The 18,534-nt window shown below is 39.2% G+C and overlaps 1 protein-coding gene across 1 annotated transcript; it reads left to right on the top strand.

Moving 5' to 3' along the window:
- Positions 1-3,537: 3,537 nt before the first annotated feature.
- Positions 3,538-3,882, top strand: LOC131858923 (uncharacterized). Its single transcript, XM_059212410.1, has one exon. It carries the CDS (start codon positions 3,538-3,540, stop codon positions 3,880-3,882), a length of 345 nt encoding a protein of 114 aa, XP_059068393.1.
- The last annotated feature ends 14,652 nt before the right edge of the window (positions 3,883-18,534 follow it).

The following is an 18,534-nucleotide window of genomic DNA, read 5'->3' as shown; positions in this document are numbered from 1 at the left end:
CATAATTCTATGATAGATTCTGGTGCCAGCACCACCATCATACCTAATAAAATTGCTGAGGTTTTGAATGTCAAATATGAGCCTTTAAATAGGGGTCTTATCAAAAGCATTCCACTGATGTTGTTCGCATGTCCTAGTGTCACCGTGCTTCAAGAAGTGGTAGTTATTAACATCCCTCCTGTTTTTGGCCTCTGCCTTTCTTGAGACTTCATCGCCGAAATATGAGGTTACCTATCCCTAGATTGGTTCCACCTTATCCTTCAAACTCAGCGTGGTGCTAAACTCATAATTATTTCAAAACCCCTTCACATCGAGCATGTAGCGGATCAGGCTATGCTTAATTTCGAGCCAACTCACACCTCCATCTCCAATGAAGAGAGGAAAATGGTAGAACTTCTTGAGGATGAGGAGGTGACTGGGGATATTTCGCTAGATTAGGAGGTCTTTCTCAATGAATTCATAAATTTTGATCCACACTACAACTATCATGCCACAAGTCTTGGTACTTACTACATTTTTTACGAGGATCAAGTCATCCCAAAACTAACTAAAGAACCGTTGACCAAAGAAGAGTTGTCTTCTGCACTCTAGACCTTATACTTTGATGGTGCAAGATGCAAAGTAGGCTCAGGGGTTGAGATTTACCTTACTTCACCTTCGGGTGAACAGATTCTGAAGTCTTTTCGCCTACAGTTTGCTTGCTCCAACAATGAAGAAGAATATGAAGGATTGATCCAAGGCTTAAGCTTGGCAAAAAGGATGGGTATAAAGCAGTTGAAAGTTCTGGGCGATTTTGAGCTGATCGTACACCAGGTCCAAGGAATCTCTAGCACCAAGCACATTCGTATGAGATCCTACCGCCATAGGAAATGGGATTTGATTGAAAGCTTTGATGCTTTCAACATCCAGAGGATTCCTCGAAAGAAAAATGCATCCGCTGATTGGATGGCTACTATTGGATTGCAATTTGATCCTGCTGTGGACCTACTCGCCAATCCCCAGGCGGTCTGTGTGATCATTCAACCAACTATTCTTGACAATGACACCCACTAGAAAGTTTTCGAAAGCGACAAGAAAATCACTCTGTTCATTCAAAACTCAGGAGAGTTTGCTGATCAATTGCAACCTAAGGTAAAGGAAGATTACAGGGATCAGATCATTCAACTGAAATCCAATAAGCTCCCAAACAGATTGATCACCCTGGAAAATTTGTTTGACCATGATGATGCCAAAAATGACAGGTGAAAAACTTACAACTGATAAGGGTGACTACACCGAAATGTCAGTAGGGAATGAGATAATACTCAAGGTCGGAAAGGAAGTTCCTTCAGAAGACCAAGAGAAACTGGCTATATATTGTGATTAATATGTAGGCGTGCTAGCATGGTCATATGAATATTTGAAAGGGTATAATTCTAGCATCATTCAACAAACCATTGAGCTCATTGATGGGGCCAAGCCGGTCCAACAGAAGCATAGACCCGTCAATCCAAAAATTGAGTTCCTTATGGCTGAAGAATTGAAAAAGCTGATAGAATCAAAGATCATCTACCCCATCAAGAACAGTACATGGGTATCTAAATTGTTGCCAGTCTAGAAAAAGAATGGAGATATCCGGCTTTGTGTAGATTTTTGGGACCTGAACCAAGCATCTCTAAAAGAACATTATCCTTTGCCACCAATGGAACAATTGTTAAGCACGGTAGCAGGGTCAGAGATGATCTCAATCTTGGATGGTTTCTCAGGTTACAACCAAGTATTGGTGAAGCCAGAAGATCAACAGAAAACAACCTTCACAACCAAATGGGGAACATTCGCTTATCAGAAAATTTTGTTTGGGTTGTCAAATGTCAGTGCAACTTTTCAAAGAGCTATGGATCTGGATTTCAAGGAGCTCATTAACAAAATCATCCCAATATATTTGGATGACTTGACCGTGTTTTCAAAACACAAAGAAGATCAGTTCAATCATCTTGAGCTAGTATTCTAGAAGTGTTTGGAGTTTGGCATCTCCTTGAACCCAAAGAAATGCATCTTTGGGGTCTTGCAAGGAAAATTACTAGGGCACGTAGTGTCAAAGGAAGGAGTCTCCATTGATCTTGATTGAGTGAAGGAAATAAAGGAGCTTCCTCTTTATATCAACAAAAAGGGCGTCTAGTAATTCCTAGGTAAGGTTAACTTCATTAGCCGCTTTATCTCAGACTTTGTTGGGATGGTGAGGCCTATCACTCTAATGCTAAAAAAGGAAACACATTTTAAATGGACTCCTAAAGCTAAAGAGGCTTTTGAAAAGATCAAAGATGCCATCGCTTCAATCCCCGTGCTATCCAACCTTGATATGTCTAAAGATTTTATAATGTATGTTTTCTCTAGCAATTATAGCATTGCTGTGGTTCTAACCCAGAAAGATGTAGATAAAAAGGGTGAACACCCCATAGCTTTCCATTCCAAAACTCTGAAGGAATATGAGGCTAAGTACAATTTTGTTGAAAAGAAAGCTTTGGCCATCGTCAAAGGCCTAAAAAAGTTTAGGCACTTTATTTCCTATAATAAGACTACTGTGTATGTCACCCACCCTTCAGTCAGAGAATATATCTTGGAAGGTGACATTACAGAGAAGAGGGCGAACTGGATTACCAAAATCCTAGAATATGACATTGATGTCAGACCCACCAAGGTAATCTCTGACAAAGGTTTGTGTGAATACACAACCCAAGAGCTTGAACCCCAAGAAGCCGAGGTTGCTACAGGGGAAGTTGTAATGGTCAGCTCTGAACCAACATAAGCATGTTGGATGGAGACTTGGAAACATTTTATGAAGACTGAGATTTTTCCTGAATGCCTCCCTCCCGAAAAGAGGAGATTTTATAGGATGCAGAACCGCCTGGTAGATGGAGTACTTTTTAAGAGAAATTTTGATGAAATATTGCTCCGCTACGTGAACCAAGGCCAAGCTAGTAAGATTCTACATGAATTTCATTATGGTTCATCAGGAGGCCACTTTTCAGTACAAACTACTATCATCAAGATCACTCACACTGGGTACTTTTGGCCCTCTATGTTTAAGGATGTGCACACCCTGGTAAGAGAGTGCAAGGAATAACAATGCTACAATGGTAGGTGCAGAAAGGCGACAATGCTGCTTAGGCCCATAATGGTGGAAGAACCCTTTGCTCAGTGAGGTCTCGATCTCATAGAGATAATCAATCCTCCAAGCTTAGCTGGAAACTAGAAGATCTTAACTACGACTGACTACTTCACCAGATGGTACGAGGCTGTTCCCCTGAGGAATTCATTAGAGACCAAAATATTAATGTTTCTGGAAGACTTAGAGTGTCGATATTGTCTGCCAAAGACCGTAATATCAGATAATGTGCGAGCATTCATAGGCTCACGAGTCACCCAGTTCATTCTCAGTAGAGGTATCTACTTGAAGACCTCCTCAAACTACTATCCACGGGGAAATGGCCTAGCTGAGTCCACTAACAAGAATCTCATAAGGCTCATTAAAAGGATGGGCTCTGAGCACAAAAGGGAATGGCATCACCAATTGAGGAGCACATATGGGCATACCAGATAACACCCAAACAGGTCCTAAATAATTCTCCATACAAGCTGGTCTACGACAAAGACACATTATTCCTCATGCCTCTGGAAATCCTTGCCTTACAATTACTCAAATCTATCGAGGTGGCAGAAAATGGTCCAATGGAGGTGAGATTGGCAGAAATTATGGAACTAGAGGAAGCAAGGGAAGCAACATTTTCGTCCCTTCAAAACTGTCAGCAAACCATCAAGAGGTGGTTTGATAATAAGAAAAGTTCTGACCCGGGATTCAAACAAGGTAACCTTATTTTGAAATACAATGAAAGGGTAGCCTAGCCCGATCAACATGCCAAATTTGATGGTTTATGGGAGGGACCCTTCCACATTATAAATTACAAAGTTTTTAATTCTTTTGATCTCGAAGATATGCAGGGAGATTCTCTTAGGATCCCAATCAACGGGTTCCACCTTAAACCTTTTCACTACCAGCTTTTTCCTCATGTACGTAATGTAAATAATGTTTTTGTGTGCCTTATTTATCTAATTATGTTTCTTCATGCATTCCCAAAGCAAAAATGAATCACAAGATACTCTTTGATTAAACAAAAAGAAATCATTATGTTATAGGTATCTTGTTACAATATATACATGAGGCTCGCTACCTCATTTTTAAGAAGAAAAAGACAAAGCTTTCTGAAGATAGGGTGGTACTATTTCAAGAATCTTCTTCATCTTCATCCTCATCCATCTGGAAATCAGAGTCTTCAGCTTCATCTTTGGAATCTTCTCCCTCCGACCACTCATGGCCAGAATCATTGCCAGGCTCCTGAGCTATTGATACGAGCACAAGATTGGGTTGGACATGCGACGTCAAGACGCACATAAATATGTAGTCTCGGAACTCAGTATACCATTCAATGCCAGCCAGAATGGGCACTGTCAGTTGAACCGGGAGGAGGAACTCCACGGAAAGCTCCGCTTGGAAGTGATGAGATGACAACGACATGGTCTTCAGACCACTGATAAGCGGGTGCCAGGGCACTTCCTCACCAGAGGTGATGAAATGCCATAAATATGAGGCCAGAGGAAAGCCTCTAGAAGGGACGTAATATGCCACCACATATTCTAAGCCACCTAGATAATCCAGGGAGAAGAGCGCTTTAGTTAGTTTCGAGGTCAAGTATCCAATCATCCTGGTATCTAGTAACGAAACTACAAAATGTGAGCAGATATCCGTGTTTACACTGTATTGTCCACGTCGTCAATAAAATATTCGCCAAGCACCCATTTGATGGAAGCCATAATTAGGGGAATTCTGCAATGTTTCATCCCTTATAGCCTCCGGTCCAAAATATTACCTAAGAAAGCAACATGTGCCTTACTATTGGTGAGCTTGACGAGAGTATCCGTTTCCTTAAAAAACTCTGTCGTTGAGCTGGATATTGTGCAAAGGAATGTTCGAAAAGACATATTTATAATGGATTTTCAGCTCTAGATGATAATTGACGTCAAAGCCAACGCTCCCAACTTTTGACGCATTTGTCTTCCCTCAACAATTCGCACAAGTAGGCAAAGTTTGGTTTGAAGGTGGCAAACATCTTGCCCTGTGCCTCAGAAAGAGAAACGATGTCCTCAAATGCCACGCGTATGTATAGGTACATCGTGTTTAATCCATAATGTTCTCAGGTCTGTTATAACTTGTGTGAGCCCTGCTGGCTGCTATTACTCTCCTTAATAAGGAGATTTGTTTGGACAAGCAGATCATCTCCGGTGGCTCTAATTAATGACGGACTGAATAGGTATTCTCTTGGAAATTGCAGATGGTGGCATTCATCCTTTTTTAGAATTAATTGCAATTGGGAAATGAACTGACATATGTGCAAATGGGTGCTCGTCATTAAATGTCTTCTTTCACAAAGATCTAGGCATGCGACGCATTTAAAGAAGAAGGTCACCAACTGTCCATCATATTGTTCATTTTACAACCTAGAGTGCTGAAAAGATTTAGAAGTGTCAGAAAGAGAAGTTCTCCTGTAGAAGATGGAGACTGAAGTAACTCCCTCAGGTTTAGTCTGAGGAAGATTGTGGGTGGATGTATTTGGGGAGCTCTCATATTCTTCCTACGCCATTCCCCAAAGCTAGAGTATCAAAGGACTAAAGCTAAATCAAGGACAGTCACCCACAACCTGACGATGGTGATAGATTATCTGGAGAATATTATTGAGCCCGAACTTCACAAGTAGCCTAAGAACCTCAGAGAGGCCGCTTGCAATAGAATGATAATCACAGAACGAAGCCGCAATCTACAACAATTAATTTTTGGAATAGTAGCGATCCTCAGTTCGTAGTCCTGATGGTCCCGCACTGTCCAGAGTTTGTGGCTACGTGTGCTAACAGGTTTGACCCCATTTTTTTTTCAATTAAGGGCTCCTTTTTAAAAGTAGTTATAACCCCAGAGGCTATGAGGGATATGATGTGTTATCCCATTTTTGATGGGACAGAGGTGTTCACTGAAAGTGCCATGGAGGAATATTGGAGCACTAGAAGAGATGTTGTCTCTTTCTATCATGACGCGCCAAATCGAAGTCCATTTGTTGGACCTCCAAGACTCCCTCTATTTTATAGTGACTTCAGGCATGATGACCTCAAGGATATTTCATCAACTCTTGTATGGCTATGCGGTCGCAACAACGATCGGGAGATCATTGCTCCTATGATGGGCTTCCTGTTCAAATGCCTGAAGCAGAAAGGGCCATTTTATTTTGACTTCTCTATCTTTATAGCCAGAGAGATGGTAAAGAAGCTAGATGAATTCCAACATTTTCGGTGGTTCAATTTTGCCTTAGTCCTAGTTCACATTTTCTTGCACCAAATTGGGGCTTTTTTTAGCCAATTCATGCAATTGGCTACTTATGACGAGTTAGGGAACATGATGCCCGTATCGGCTTGGACACCCATATTGCTGGCTTCTTTTGATGCCTACCAGTTTTTAGACTGTGTCTTAACTCTCATCCTTAGAGATCTCAGTTTAATCCTTGAGGAGGCTCTTGCCCACTTTTCTTAGATATAGATGAATTAGATGTATAATGAGCGCCCTCCTTGTGACTAGTTTTTAGGTAGTGACTTTTGCTTTAATCCGAGTGCATGGCTTCTCTGAAGAGCCCTTTCACCTACCTACCTATGTCATAGAAAGAACACTCTCCCTTGAAATTTCATGGAAGTTGGTGCAGATTGATTGATCTATAGTGGCGGGAAAACATGATACATCCATTACAGAGGACCACAAAGCTATTGGCCCCATTACTCTCGTTCAAAGGATAATTATCGAAAACGTCCTGACATCCAAGCTGGTGCAACTTAGTTTAGTAGTGATTGATGATATGTGGAGTTACGAACCAGATGGGTGCCTATCTAAGAGAAAGAATGCAGTTAAGCATGAACCATGAAGCTCGTGGGAAGAGCGCACTAACCCGCAAGTGGATGACCCAAATCTCTATGTGTGTCTTAATGATATTCCTATTTTAAAATGACCCTCGTGGTTGAAATTTTAGTATCATGTAAAAGTACATTCCAGCGAAGCCCATTCCCCGGAGTATGTTAGAAGCAATGAGGTTGGATTCATGGCCTAAGAAAAAGATGGAGGATTTCTGGATCTACCGTCAGGAAGTGAAATAGCCTAGGGCTAATATCGGGAATGCTCCTTTTGACAAGTGTTTTGATATTGAATGGCATTAGCATAACAAGTTGGATGAAGAGACATGCGATGAGTCCCCACATGGTGACTCATCTCCCGAGGTGGCCTAGCAACAAGAGGTAGAAGTTATAAGTATTGAAGAGAAAGAGACCAAGGCCAATATTCCTTTTCCTTTTGCCAGTTCAATTCAAAGACCTCATTCCCAAACTACCAAGAGATCGACCGAGAAGAAGGCACCTGACTCCCCTTCCACTAAAAAAACAATATCTGGGTTATGCAAAGAAAGGCTCTACTTCTCGGGTCCCAGAGGTTCCCTTAGTCTCGCAATGACTGGTGACTTCCATGGTTTAGGTACACCATTCTTTGTCCTTTCTCTTTGCTCAATCTGTACCTTCGGTTGCTCCCCATATCGCATCTATGCCTACCCAAATTCCTACTGCTCTCACATTAGCACCCGTCGGGGCTCTAGTCGACCCTCAAGTTGCGTTATCGCAAGTCTCTGTTTCACTCCCTGCCCCCAATTTTATCCTTGCAACATTTTCCTCGTAGATGCTTGATGCAGCCACTATCTCACGTGGGCTTGGTTTTGGAGAGTTCACTCCTCCCCCAAATATTAGGGCAGCGTCCACTGATCCATTTTTCTTAGGAGCCTCTCCTTTTGTCCTGTTGTTTTCTCCAACCACACTTGCACACCCCATTCAGACCTCTTTTGGTGGCCTTATTTCCCAATTCCCCTTTGCAATCCCTCCTGGTGTAGCACTTGCGGGCCAAGCTATTACAAACCCAAATGCTTATGAACAACAAATTACCTATTCCAAGACTGCAGGTATTGGCAGGATCGGTAAGAGGAAGGAAAAAGATGGTGCCAGACCAGCTCGTCCGCATGTACAAACATAATTCAACAAGGAAAATGATAGTCTTTTCTTTGTGACCATGTTCCCCAAGGTCAACAATTCAAAGGCCCAAATGAGACCCAATGATTACACTTTGCATGCTGTCGGGGTTAACCTCCTGAATGCTACAATATCTAACAAAGTTTAAATGATGGAAGAAATTTTGAAGGCCGTGTCTTTGGATTTCATCAAAAAGAGTAGTTGCCTGGAGAAAATGCAAGTGGAGAATGCGAATCTCTAAGAATCTTTGTCCCAACAAAGAAAAGAAGACAAAGCTAGGAATGCTAAAATCAATCACTTGTAGGGATTGTTGACACAAGCTAACTCTGAAAAAGGAAGTTGCAATCCGCCCTGAACAATGTGAGTTCTCAGTTGAAAGGGAAGGAGGCAATGAGGAATGTGGCCTTGAAATAATTGCAGGAGAGGGAGCAAGAAATACAACAACTAAAGGAAGCTTCCAGAGATTCTACCCAAATGCATGTACAACTGCATGAGGAGATCTGCCTAAAAGAAGAGTACACTCGACAATTGAGTGATGCACATGTCACACTTTTGGAGGAGAAAGCAAGGTTTGAAACAAAGTTGCGTGAAAAAGAGAATAGCCTAGAGAAAGCTGAAAAGAAATTCCTGGATATGGAAGGTTTGTTGTAGCAAGAATGAGATCACATGTCATGACTTTAACAAGCTGTACAAGATGGAAGCGCCAGAATACTCACTCTGGAAAGTCAAGTGGTCCTTGAATAAGACAAGTGCAGGGAGCTACAATATGAGATAATAGTAAAGGATGAATAAGTCTCACCGCTGTCAATCGTTTCCCCCCCCATGGAAGTTCCTCAGGATTTTTCTCCAATTTTGGTGGAGTTGTATGTTTCCCATTGGGAAAGAATTAAGAAATATTGCCCTTCACTGCAACCCATGTTGAGATCTATAAGATAAGCGCAATCTCTCTGTGTTGAAGCGGGAACTCTCATTAACAAATGTATGTTTTTTATTGGTCCCAAGCTCCCCATAGCCCAGGCTTAATTCAGATGTTGTACGTTGATCAAGATGAAGAGTTGAGAGAGAAAGTGGTTATAGACTGCAAGCAATTAATTAGAAGGATTAATGTCTTCATCAACCAACACAGGGTGATCATGCATGTATTAGTAGCGCTTGAGCCTTTACAGATTTTGGTTCCAGATATCAAGCAACACATAGAGAGGTTTGTTTCCTTGGGTCTGCCTTCTCCTTTTCCTGTGGATGGTTTTGTGTTAGGGATTGAAAAAGGTTTGAATCAGATAGAGCAATTATAACAAGATAAGACCTTCCTACAACACCTAAACAATTCTATTTCAATGGAGGAGGTTGAGCGTCTCCTGCATCGCCTAGCCCAACTCTACGCACTCTTGAAACTAGTCCATGATGAACCAATGAACTTGTCATTCGACAAAGTAATTTGTTTAGATCAACACTACCAAAATATGGAAGCACAGGTGCTTCCCTCCAAGGACTAATGGTTTCTGTTGCAGCAAGTCTTCGATCTGCTTCGCCCCGTTCTAGCATGAAGTCTGGTCTCTGAACCAACAATATTGGGTTCTAGCATTCCTTAGGCAGAATTCCCCATTTAGTCACCAAGAACTGTTAACATTATTTCAGGATATCTCGTAGGCGACATTTTGATCAAGTGGCAGTGATTCTTTTTTATTTTTGGTCATTTTCTTGTTCGCCAACATGTGTGCTAGGTGGCGTCTCGACATTTCCTTTAGGTGCTCACTTTTCTCACTCAAAGTTGAGAGAACGTGGATCTGCCACGTGGCTCAGGTTTTTATAGCATGGCACGCTTCTCGACCCCACCATCCATCATGTGAAGGCAAAGACACTTGGTGTCCTCGCGCTGCTCGATCTGGTTCTCTTTCTGTGCTCGACTTTGGATGTCTCCCAAGCCGCCGTGTGTCTTCCATGGTAGTTTGTGAACCAGGATGTAGTTTGCATCAAGATTTTGTTGTTGAGAAGGTGTAGGGATTTCCACGATATGGTGGAGATAACAAATTTGAAGGTGGTTTTGCTGGCTAGTGTCTCGCGGTGTGTCACACCAGGTTTTCCTGTCAGAAGCAGTTGCTAGGATGTTGCTGACACTGCAAGCTGTTAGTTAGGAGCTGAGGGCTCTATTTATGCTTTCTTTTCCTTGCTTAGAAGGGTTCAAACTTTCACAATGTTAATGCTTTTCTAAAAGGATTTGGCATATTGCCTAAGTAGTGTAGATCATTTTTTTTAGGTTTCCTTCTTCCCCTTTTCTCCCCTAATTGTATGAAGAGTCGACTTCTCGAATCCGGAGGTCATTCAGTGAGTTTTGTACAACAGGTCCCCCATCATTGAACTTCCCATAAGGTTGTTCATGTTTAAGGTAAAATTAAGAGTCAACACATGTTTTAGCTATCTGAAAAGAATCTCGTTCCATAGTTGGCCAATAAAAGCCCAAGCGTATGAGTTTTTTCAAAAGGGTAAGACCACTTGAATGAGTGCCACAAATGTCATTATGGAATTCATTTAAGGCCTTCTCAGATTATTCTTGCTCAAGACATTTTAAGAGAGTACCATCCATACCTCGTTTAAAAAGGATATCCGTGACAAGAGTATAATGGGAAGATTGGCGAATAAAGTTTTTCTTTTGGTTCTTTGACAAGTCAGGAGGGAGGATATTATCTTTCAGGTATGTATAAGTTTGGCCATAGTGGGAGGAATCATGCCCAACAAGGTGACAGATATTTGGGAATCAGGATAGTTATGTGCAGGGTAAAACAACTCTTCCACCAGGAATTCGTAATGCTCTTGATTTTCCTGTGTCTGAAGTAGAGATCCAAGTGTTGCCATGGCATCTATTGCTTTGTTGTCATTTCTCAGAATCTGTTCAAAAGTAATTTCTACAAAATACTTCTTGACAACATCAACCATCTTCTTATAAGGCATTATCCTTTCATCCTTTTTTTGATAACCGTCATTGATTTCATTGATGACGAGCTGAGAGTCTCCAAAGACTTGAAGTTTTGTAATGTTCCATTCTATGGCCATTTTGATCCCTATGACCAAAGATTCATATTCTGTTGTATTATTGGTGCATGAAAAGCTTAATTTGTATGCTTTTGGAATTGTATGACCTTGTGGCATGATGAATAGAATGCCCGCTCTTGATCCATGCTATGTATATAAACCATCAAAGTACAATTGCCATGTCTTTGTGGTGACCGTTAGGATATCAACATCTGGAAATTCAATATGTAATGGACGATCATCTTGAAGTGGTGACTCTACTAGTTGGTCTGCAATGATTTGCCCCTTGATAGCTTTCCACATACTCAATATCAAACTCGCTTAGGATCATGATCCATTTTGCTAGTCTTCTTGTTAATGTCGCCTTGCTAAGAAAATACTTCAATGGATTGATTTTGGCAATCAACTTGATAGAGTGAGATAGTAGATAGTGTCTCAATTTTTGAGAAGCAAACACTATCGCTAAGCATGCTTTTTTTGTTGGTGAATAATTGAGCTCATATCCCACTAATGTTCTTCTCATGTAGTAGATAGCTCGTTCTTTTCCTTCATTATCATGTTATGTTAGTATAACTCCTAATGATACTTTTGTGGTTGATACATATAGTAACAATGACTTTTTTTGAATTGGTGACATTAGGATGGGTGGTTGCATGAGATATTCCTTGATTTTTTTGAATGCTTTTTCACATTGATTATCCCATTCAAAATGGACATTCTTGTGCAATAGATGAGTAAATGATTGACATTTATCTGCTAGATGAGCAACAAATCTTCTGATTGATTGCAGTCTTTCTTGGAGTGATATGAGTTGACTGATATTCCTGGGAGATGTCATTTACATGATTGCTTTAATTTTGGTTAGATCTACTTTGACACCTCTAGCGAAAATAGTGTATCCCAATAGCTTACCTGAAGTAACACCAAAGGCACATTTCTTGGGATTGAGCCGTAGCTTGTATTGTTCTAACCGGTCAAATATCTTTTCCAGTATTCCTATATGTTCTTCTTAGTTGTATTATTTTTCCAATATGTCACCACAAAGTCTTCCATGAATGTATGCATCATGTCATGGAATATCGTTGTCATGGACCTCTGATATGTAGCACCTACGTTGTTTAGTCCAAATGGCATGATGTTCTAGTAGAAAGTACCCCATGGACATGTGAAAGCTATCTTTTCTTGATCTTATGGAGCTATTTTAATATGATTATATCCCGAGAAACTGCCCATTAGAGAAAACATGGAATGTACAATAGTTAAATCCACAATGATGTCAATATTAGGCAAAGGAAAGTCATCATTTGGACATGCATTATTGAGATCTTTGAAGTCTGTGCATACTCTGATACTTTTATTTGGTTTGGAAACAAGAACTATGTTTGATACCCATTGAGGATATGCTATAGGTCTGATGAAACCCACATCCAGTAATTTCTTCAGTTCTGCTTTGACAAGAAGAGCGATATGAGGATGCATCTTTCTTAATTTCTGTTTAACTGGTTTGGCTCTTGGACTGACATTTAAGTGATACATAATAAGATCTCGATCCAACCTTAGCATGTCTGCATATGACCAGGCAAAATTGATTTGTCATCTTTTGAAGAATTCCAGACATTTCTTCTTTTCTTGTTCTGATAGGGAGGTTGCTAGATGTAGAATCTTTGGTTGCTCTGTTGTCCCAATGTTAATTTCCTTTGTTGGTTCGATCAATATGGATGACCTTTCTTGATAGTAATCAGGTAAGGTGTCAAATCTCCCATCTGCGCGAACCTTTAGGAGGTTTTTATCGATACATGCGTTCTTTATTTTTACTTTTTCTTGGTCTAATGTTGCCAATAAATGGTTTTCAACATTAGATTTGTTATTGTTTTCTTTATTTTCACTTTTTTGACTGGGAGATTTGGCACCCACTTGATTGGAAGATGCGTTGTTGAAATCCCTGGTGAAAGTTGTTGTAGGTTCGATTGCATTAAGACATAAGGATGTGGCATGGTCATTAGGAAAGGTATTAATGGCAATATGTCTTTCATTTTCCCAGTCAATAAGTTTAGGATGGATTAGAGGTAAGGCATCCTTAGGTTGAGATGCTTCAAAGGTATTAAGGGTCATGATAGAGATGTCAATGTTTTTGATATGTATTTCAATGTCTAGAATGATACTCTCATCAGAATGACCTCTCTCAATTAGCTCCTGATCGTCCTCGATTAAGTCCAAGTCAACCGAATGTGATTCTAATTCAAGTGGCTTAGTTCCTAATGTTTGCCCTGCATACACATGAACTACACCAACACCTACATCTTCTTCAAAGCAAGTTTCTTCAACTGATTGTTCAGAATGATAGGAATCCCATTCCCATTCATTAGAATCTGTCTCACTTGCAGCTTGCAATCTATAGATTTGTCCATATAGCATTCGATTAGTTTCTTCTATTTTTCTTTCTATATCTTTTCTTCTCTCATATTCAGCCTCCTCTGGGCTGATATTGAATTTTGTAAATCTTTCTATTAGCTCTCCTTGATTTGTAACAACTTCGTGTCTATTTTGATTAGGAGTTAACTTTGCTTGGGAAGTGCCTTTAGTTTTTTTTCCCTGTTGATTATAAGCTTTCTTCTTTTTCCATTTCATGTTTGTTTGTTCTTGTTGTTTGGCAGATGTTTCTTCCCTTTCAATTGCAAGTTGCTCTTGTCTGTTATCATGTTCATCTTTTTGTTGCCTAGAAGAGGTGTCCTCTTGTAGAGTAACTTGTCCATACCCTAAGCCTAATTTGTCTATAGCCTATTGAGTATGAGGTTTTATAGGTTTTGAGATACCTTCTTTTCTTTTTCCTATAGGACTTGTTCTAGTTTATCCCATTTTCTAAAGGATGTTAAATCCTTTTCCATATTTTTCTGTAGAGATTCTGACATTATTGATCTTTTGTTGGACTTCTTCATCCTTGTATAGCTATTGTAGCACATCTTTGTCCTCTATTTCCTCTGATAAGGTCCCAACACTAACAAATTCTCCATCAAATATTGGAAGATGTTTCACAATTGGTTGTTGTTTAGAGTTTGATAGTTTTTCATAGGATTTAGGAGAAAGTGGTAACTGTGACAGTGAATATTCTCCATTCCCTTGATCTCTTAGCTGCATTTATTTTTCCATACTTGACAAAAGTGAGGCAAATGATTTTTCCTTAGATTGTGTGTTTGAAGATGATGCTTCCCTATTTTGAGGAACAATGACCTCTTGAGTTGGTTCTAGATTACTACAGTATTGGAATGGATTTTAATCTGTTGAGATTGTGATTCCTTGCCCATTGTATGGAAATTTTAGGCACTGATGATATATTGATGGAATAACTTGTATGCCATGTATCCATCGTATTCCCAAAAGTATGTTGTATGATAAGTCCAAGTCTAGAACTTGGCATGTTGTGTCTTTCTACAAAGGCCCCACTTTGATGGGTAATACCACAATTCCTTTGGAGGAAAGCTCTTTTTCATCATATTTTTTCTGATGATCAACTACATCTTTAGAATAACCTAGAGCACGAACAAGACTTAATGAGAAAATATTTAAGTCAGCTCCCCCATCTATTAGGACACGTTTAACGCACGTCTTATGAATGAGGACTTGAATATAAAAGGGAGTGTTATGGAGATGGTGCAAGGACATGCCATCTTCTTCGGTGAATGATAAGCAGTGAGGGGTTGTGAGGTGTCCCACCATGGTATGGAATTGATCGACATCAAGATCTTTGGACACTGTCGTATCTACTAATGCTCTTTTAAGAATTTCTTTGTGTGTAGGTGAAAGCCTTAAAAGTTCTAAGATGGATATTTGCATGGGATTTTTCTGTAGTTGATCCACTAGACTGTATTGTTTTGAAGTGGATGATGTGTTAGTTGTCGAACCCGGCAAAACAACTTTGGCTTTGCTTCTTGTGATGACATGAGAAGGTTCTTAATGTTGTTTCTCTTTAACCATAATCACATTTACCACATTGTCATACACATGAGCATAGTTCACCTTTTCTTTACCTTTACCATTATGTGCTACTGATGATTCACCCTTCTCATAGTTAGGAAGCAGAGTTTTGAAAGTTACATGAGATTCATTTGTTATATGTCCATCCACAATTATCACTCCATTATCAATCAAATCTTGGATGACATGTTTCAACCGCTAACAATTATCCATTTTGTGTCCGTTGTTTCGATGAAAATCACAATAATGGTTGTCATTCCACCAAGAGGGTTTCACCCAAGGTTCAAAGCTTCTTCCTTCTCACAAAGTAATCAACTTGTTTGCGAGAAGCATCTTTAATGCCAACCCAAGTGGTTCACCAATGGTAAATTTTTTACGAAAGAAATTGCTGAACGTTGGTTTTTGGCGATTGTTGTTTTGTTGAGCCATTGTTGAGTGACTGGATAAATTGAAAACCGGTTGCTTTAGTTTTACATTGTTGTTATCCACTATCCCATTTTTGACGACATTTCAATTTCTATTCCAAAATTTGGGTTTATCATTGTTGTTGTTACTAGTATTTCTGTTAGGAGGATTAACTCCTTCTTTGTATAACTTCAACTCACCCTTCTTTACCATAGCTTTCTCCATTTTGATTCCATTATCAATCATTTTTTCAAAATTTTGATGACATTTCATTTTTAGATGATAGATCATTTGTCCGTTTAGATTATCGATGAATATGTCCATTTTCTTGTATTCTGGCATTGTACGAGGATATCGTGAAGCTAATTGTTTCCATCTCTGTAGAAATATCATGAAAGGTTCTCCACTCTTTTGTTTAGTATTACATAGGTCTATAATTGTGACCTCATATTATATGTTGTAAGAGTATTATGAAACAAACTTATCCACAAATTCTATGAATGATCTAATTCCGGGTGGAAGTTTGGAGAACCATTCCATAGCTAGTCCACTTAAGCTCTTTGGAAATAATCTCATCAGGTATGTATCCTCATGTGCAAACTCCATACTCATTGTGAAAAACTCTTGTATATGATCTTGGGGATCAATAATTCCATTATATTTATCATATCTAGGAGTTTCACAACTTGTAGGAAATGGTATCATGTTTAGATTTATGTCGAATGGGTAAGGACAAATTTATTGAAGTGAATATCTTCTAACAGTTCCTCTCTACATATCTTGAATTTGTGTTTGCAACGTTTGTATTTGTTGTGTAAGAGCTGTGAGAGGATTATCAATATGATTTACCCTTGCATAGCCATGTGTTTGTGTTCTAGTATGATCTTGATCTCTTCTTATATCATCCCGACTCTTTCTTGTGTCCTCATTAGATTTGGCATTGTTGAGAATTTCTACATCATCCTTTTTGGGAACATAAGTTTCCTCATCAGTTCTTGTGTTATCAGGAATTGATGTGTCATCCTTTTTGTGATCAGAAATCTCCTCATGTTGTTCATTATCATGGAAAGGGTTACTTCTCCTTTGTCCTAAATTGCTCACATCAAAATCTTGGGGGAGTGTAGCACCAAATTTTGCTAACATTAGGAAGTATTTTTATTTTTCTACCTCCAATATTTTCTCCATAAATTTATCAAATTTAGGATCTTGTTTGATTTCTATGATATGTTGATCTATTATGTCCTCTTCTTGTATTTTGCTTTGGTGTGCCATGTTCCTATTATCTTTAGCTATTTCAAATGTTTCTATTTCCATTTCTGCAATCTTATGTCTTTGTGCTCTAGTTAAAACAAACATACATGTGTGTTGAATATTGTGAAAAGATTCGATTGTCTAAAAGGTGTTTCGATAAGTGATTAACTGTCAATGTAGATATGATAGAGTGACATGACATGAAAAGATAATTCAAGTATTTGTAAGTTTGTAATTTTTTTTGATCTTAGGTTGGAGTGCAATGATGATGATTTTGATAAGACCAAGTCCAATAGGAATGATATATCTTATGATATGGGATGAGGTTATCCTGATCACACATTGTAGTTTCATGATAGAGGATGATAGATCCTGATGAGAAACTATGTTTTGAGTGATCAGTTTATCAAAGAAGGTGATAATGCACTTTGAGATGTTAGATCTTGAACTTGTTGAAGATGAATACTTGAGAATCTTGGTGTGTCTAGTTATAGAATCTATTTTGACAGAAGATTACTCAATCGAGCAAACTAAGAAGACAACTTATGCACAAAAGGACAGATACTAGGTGTATACGCTCACTGTAAATTGACCAAGCAAACATGAAAGATCTGGAAAAGACATGTAATAAGACAACTTTGGACTGACATAGACAAAACCTCATACGACAGATTAAGGACTCCCAGACGATAATTTAGATAGTACCATACAACAAACTAGGAATCCCGTACGACAATTTAGAGAATACCATACAACAAATTGATAACAAAGAACCTCTATTGATCTGACTCGTACGACAATTTAGATAGAACAAAGAGATGAACTAGCTTTCTCATACGACAAACTAGGAAAGTCGTACGACTTATGACAGAGCACAAACACATTTTTGACTTTGACCAATGATGTTTGATGTTTTGATTATGTTTTCCAGCTTTACATGTTTCAATTTCAGTGCCAAGGATAAAAACACAACAAACACGCGATATGATAAGTGACCTCAAGCACAACATGCTAAATCCTAAGGAAGTTGGTTGAGAGAGAAAACCTTTGCTTGAAAACTTAGGTACATACCCAATAGATAATCAAAATACGGGCACTGAGTCTCACACAATTGATTCTCAATACCGTATTATCCGACTCCGAATGCCAATGGGGACACAATATGGCAAGTGCCTTGGGATAGTTACTATCTCTCTTGCACAAAGATTATCCCCCTTTCGGAGGTGAACCAAGTGGCTCCTATCTTAGGGTTTGTAGTAAGGATTTCTGTTTGGAATTACCCCTTGCAGTCGCGCAAGAACGATTTAGACACATATCCCAACAAGGTACCGAAACAAGAAGTAGTCACGCAAGCGTGATTGAGACTGCAAGGGCCTACTAAATGTCTGATATGAGGGATCTCAAAAGAGAAAACTCAAATAATCCCATCCTTTGAGACTTTAATCCCGAGAGACCTATTTTTTAGAGTGAGTTGGAAAGCTTAGGTCTAGCTGTACTCACTTGGGTCATTCTCACAGAATGATTAATTTTTCCCACTGTGACAGGCCCGCTAAAGGAATTCAAATCTCAAACATAGAAGCACTTCAAGGGTCGGGATTTTGGATTGTTCATATGGACAAGAGCATACTCTCCTACCTTTTAGACAACTTCTCAAGCATAGAAAACAAGATTGTTCATTTACCATTAGAAAATTAAGTGTGCCTAAAAAAATTTAATAAGAAAAAAAGTTTGGTTGAGTTCCCTTAG

Source organism: Cryptomeria japonica, chromosome 10 (genome assembly GCF_030272615.1).
Source record: "Cryptomeria japonica chromosome 10, Sugi_1.0, whole genome shotgun sequence".
NCBI lineage: Eukaryota > Viridiplantae > Streptophyta > Pinopsida > Cupressales > Cupressaceae > Cryptomeria > Cryptomeria japonica.
This window is presented reverse-complemented; position numbering and strand designations above follow the sequence as displayed.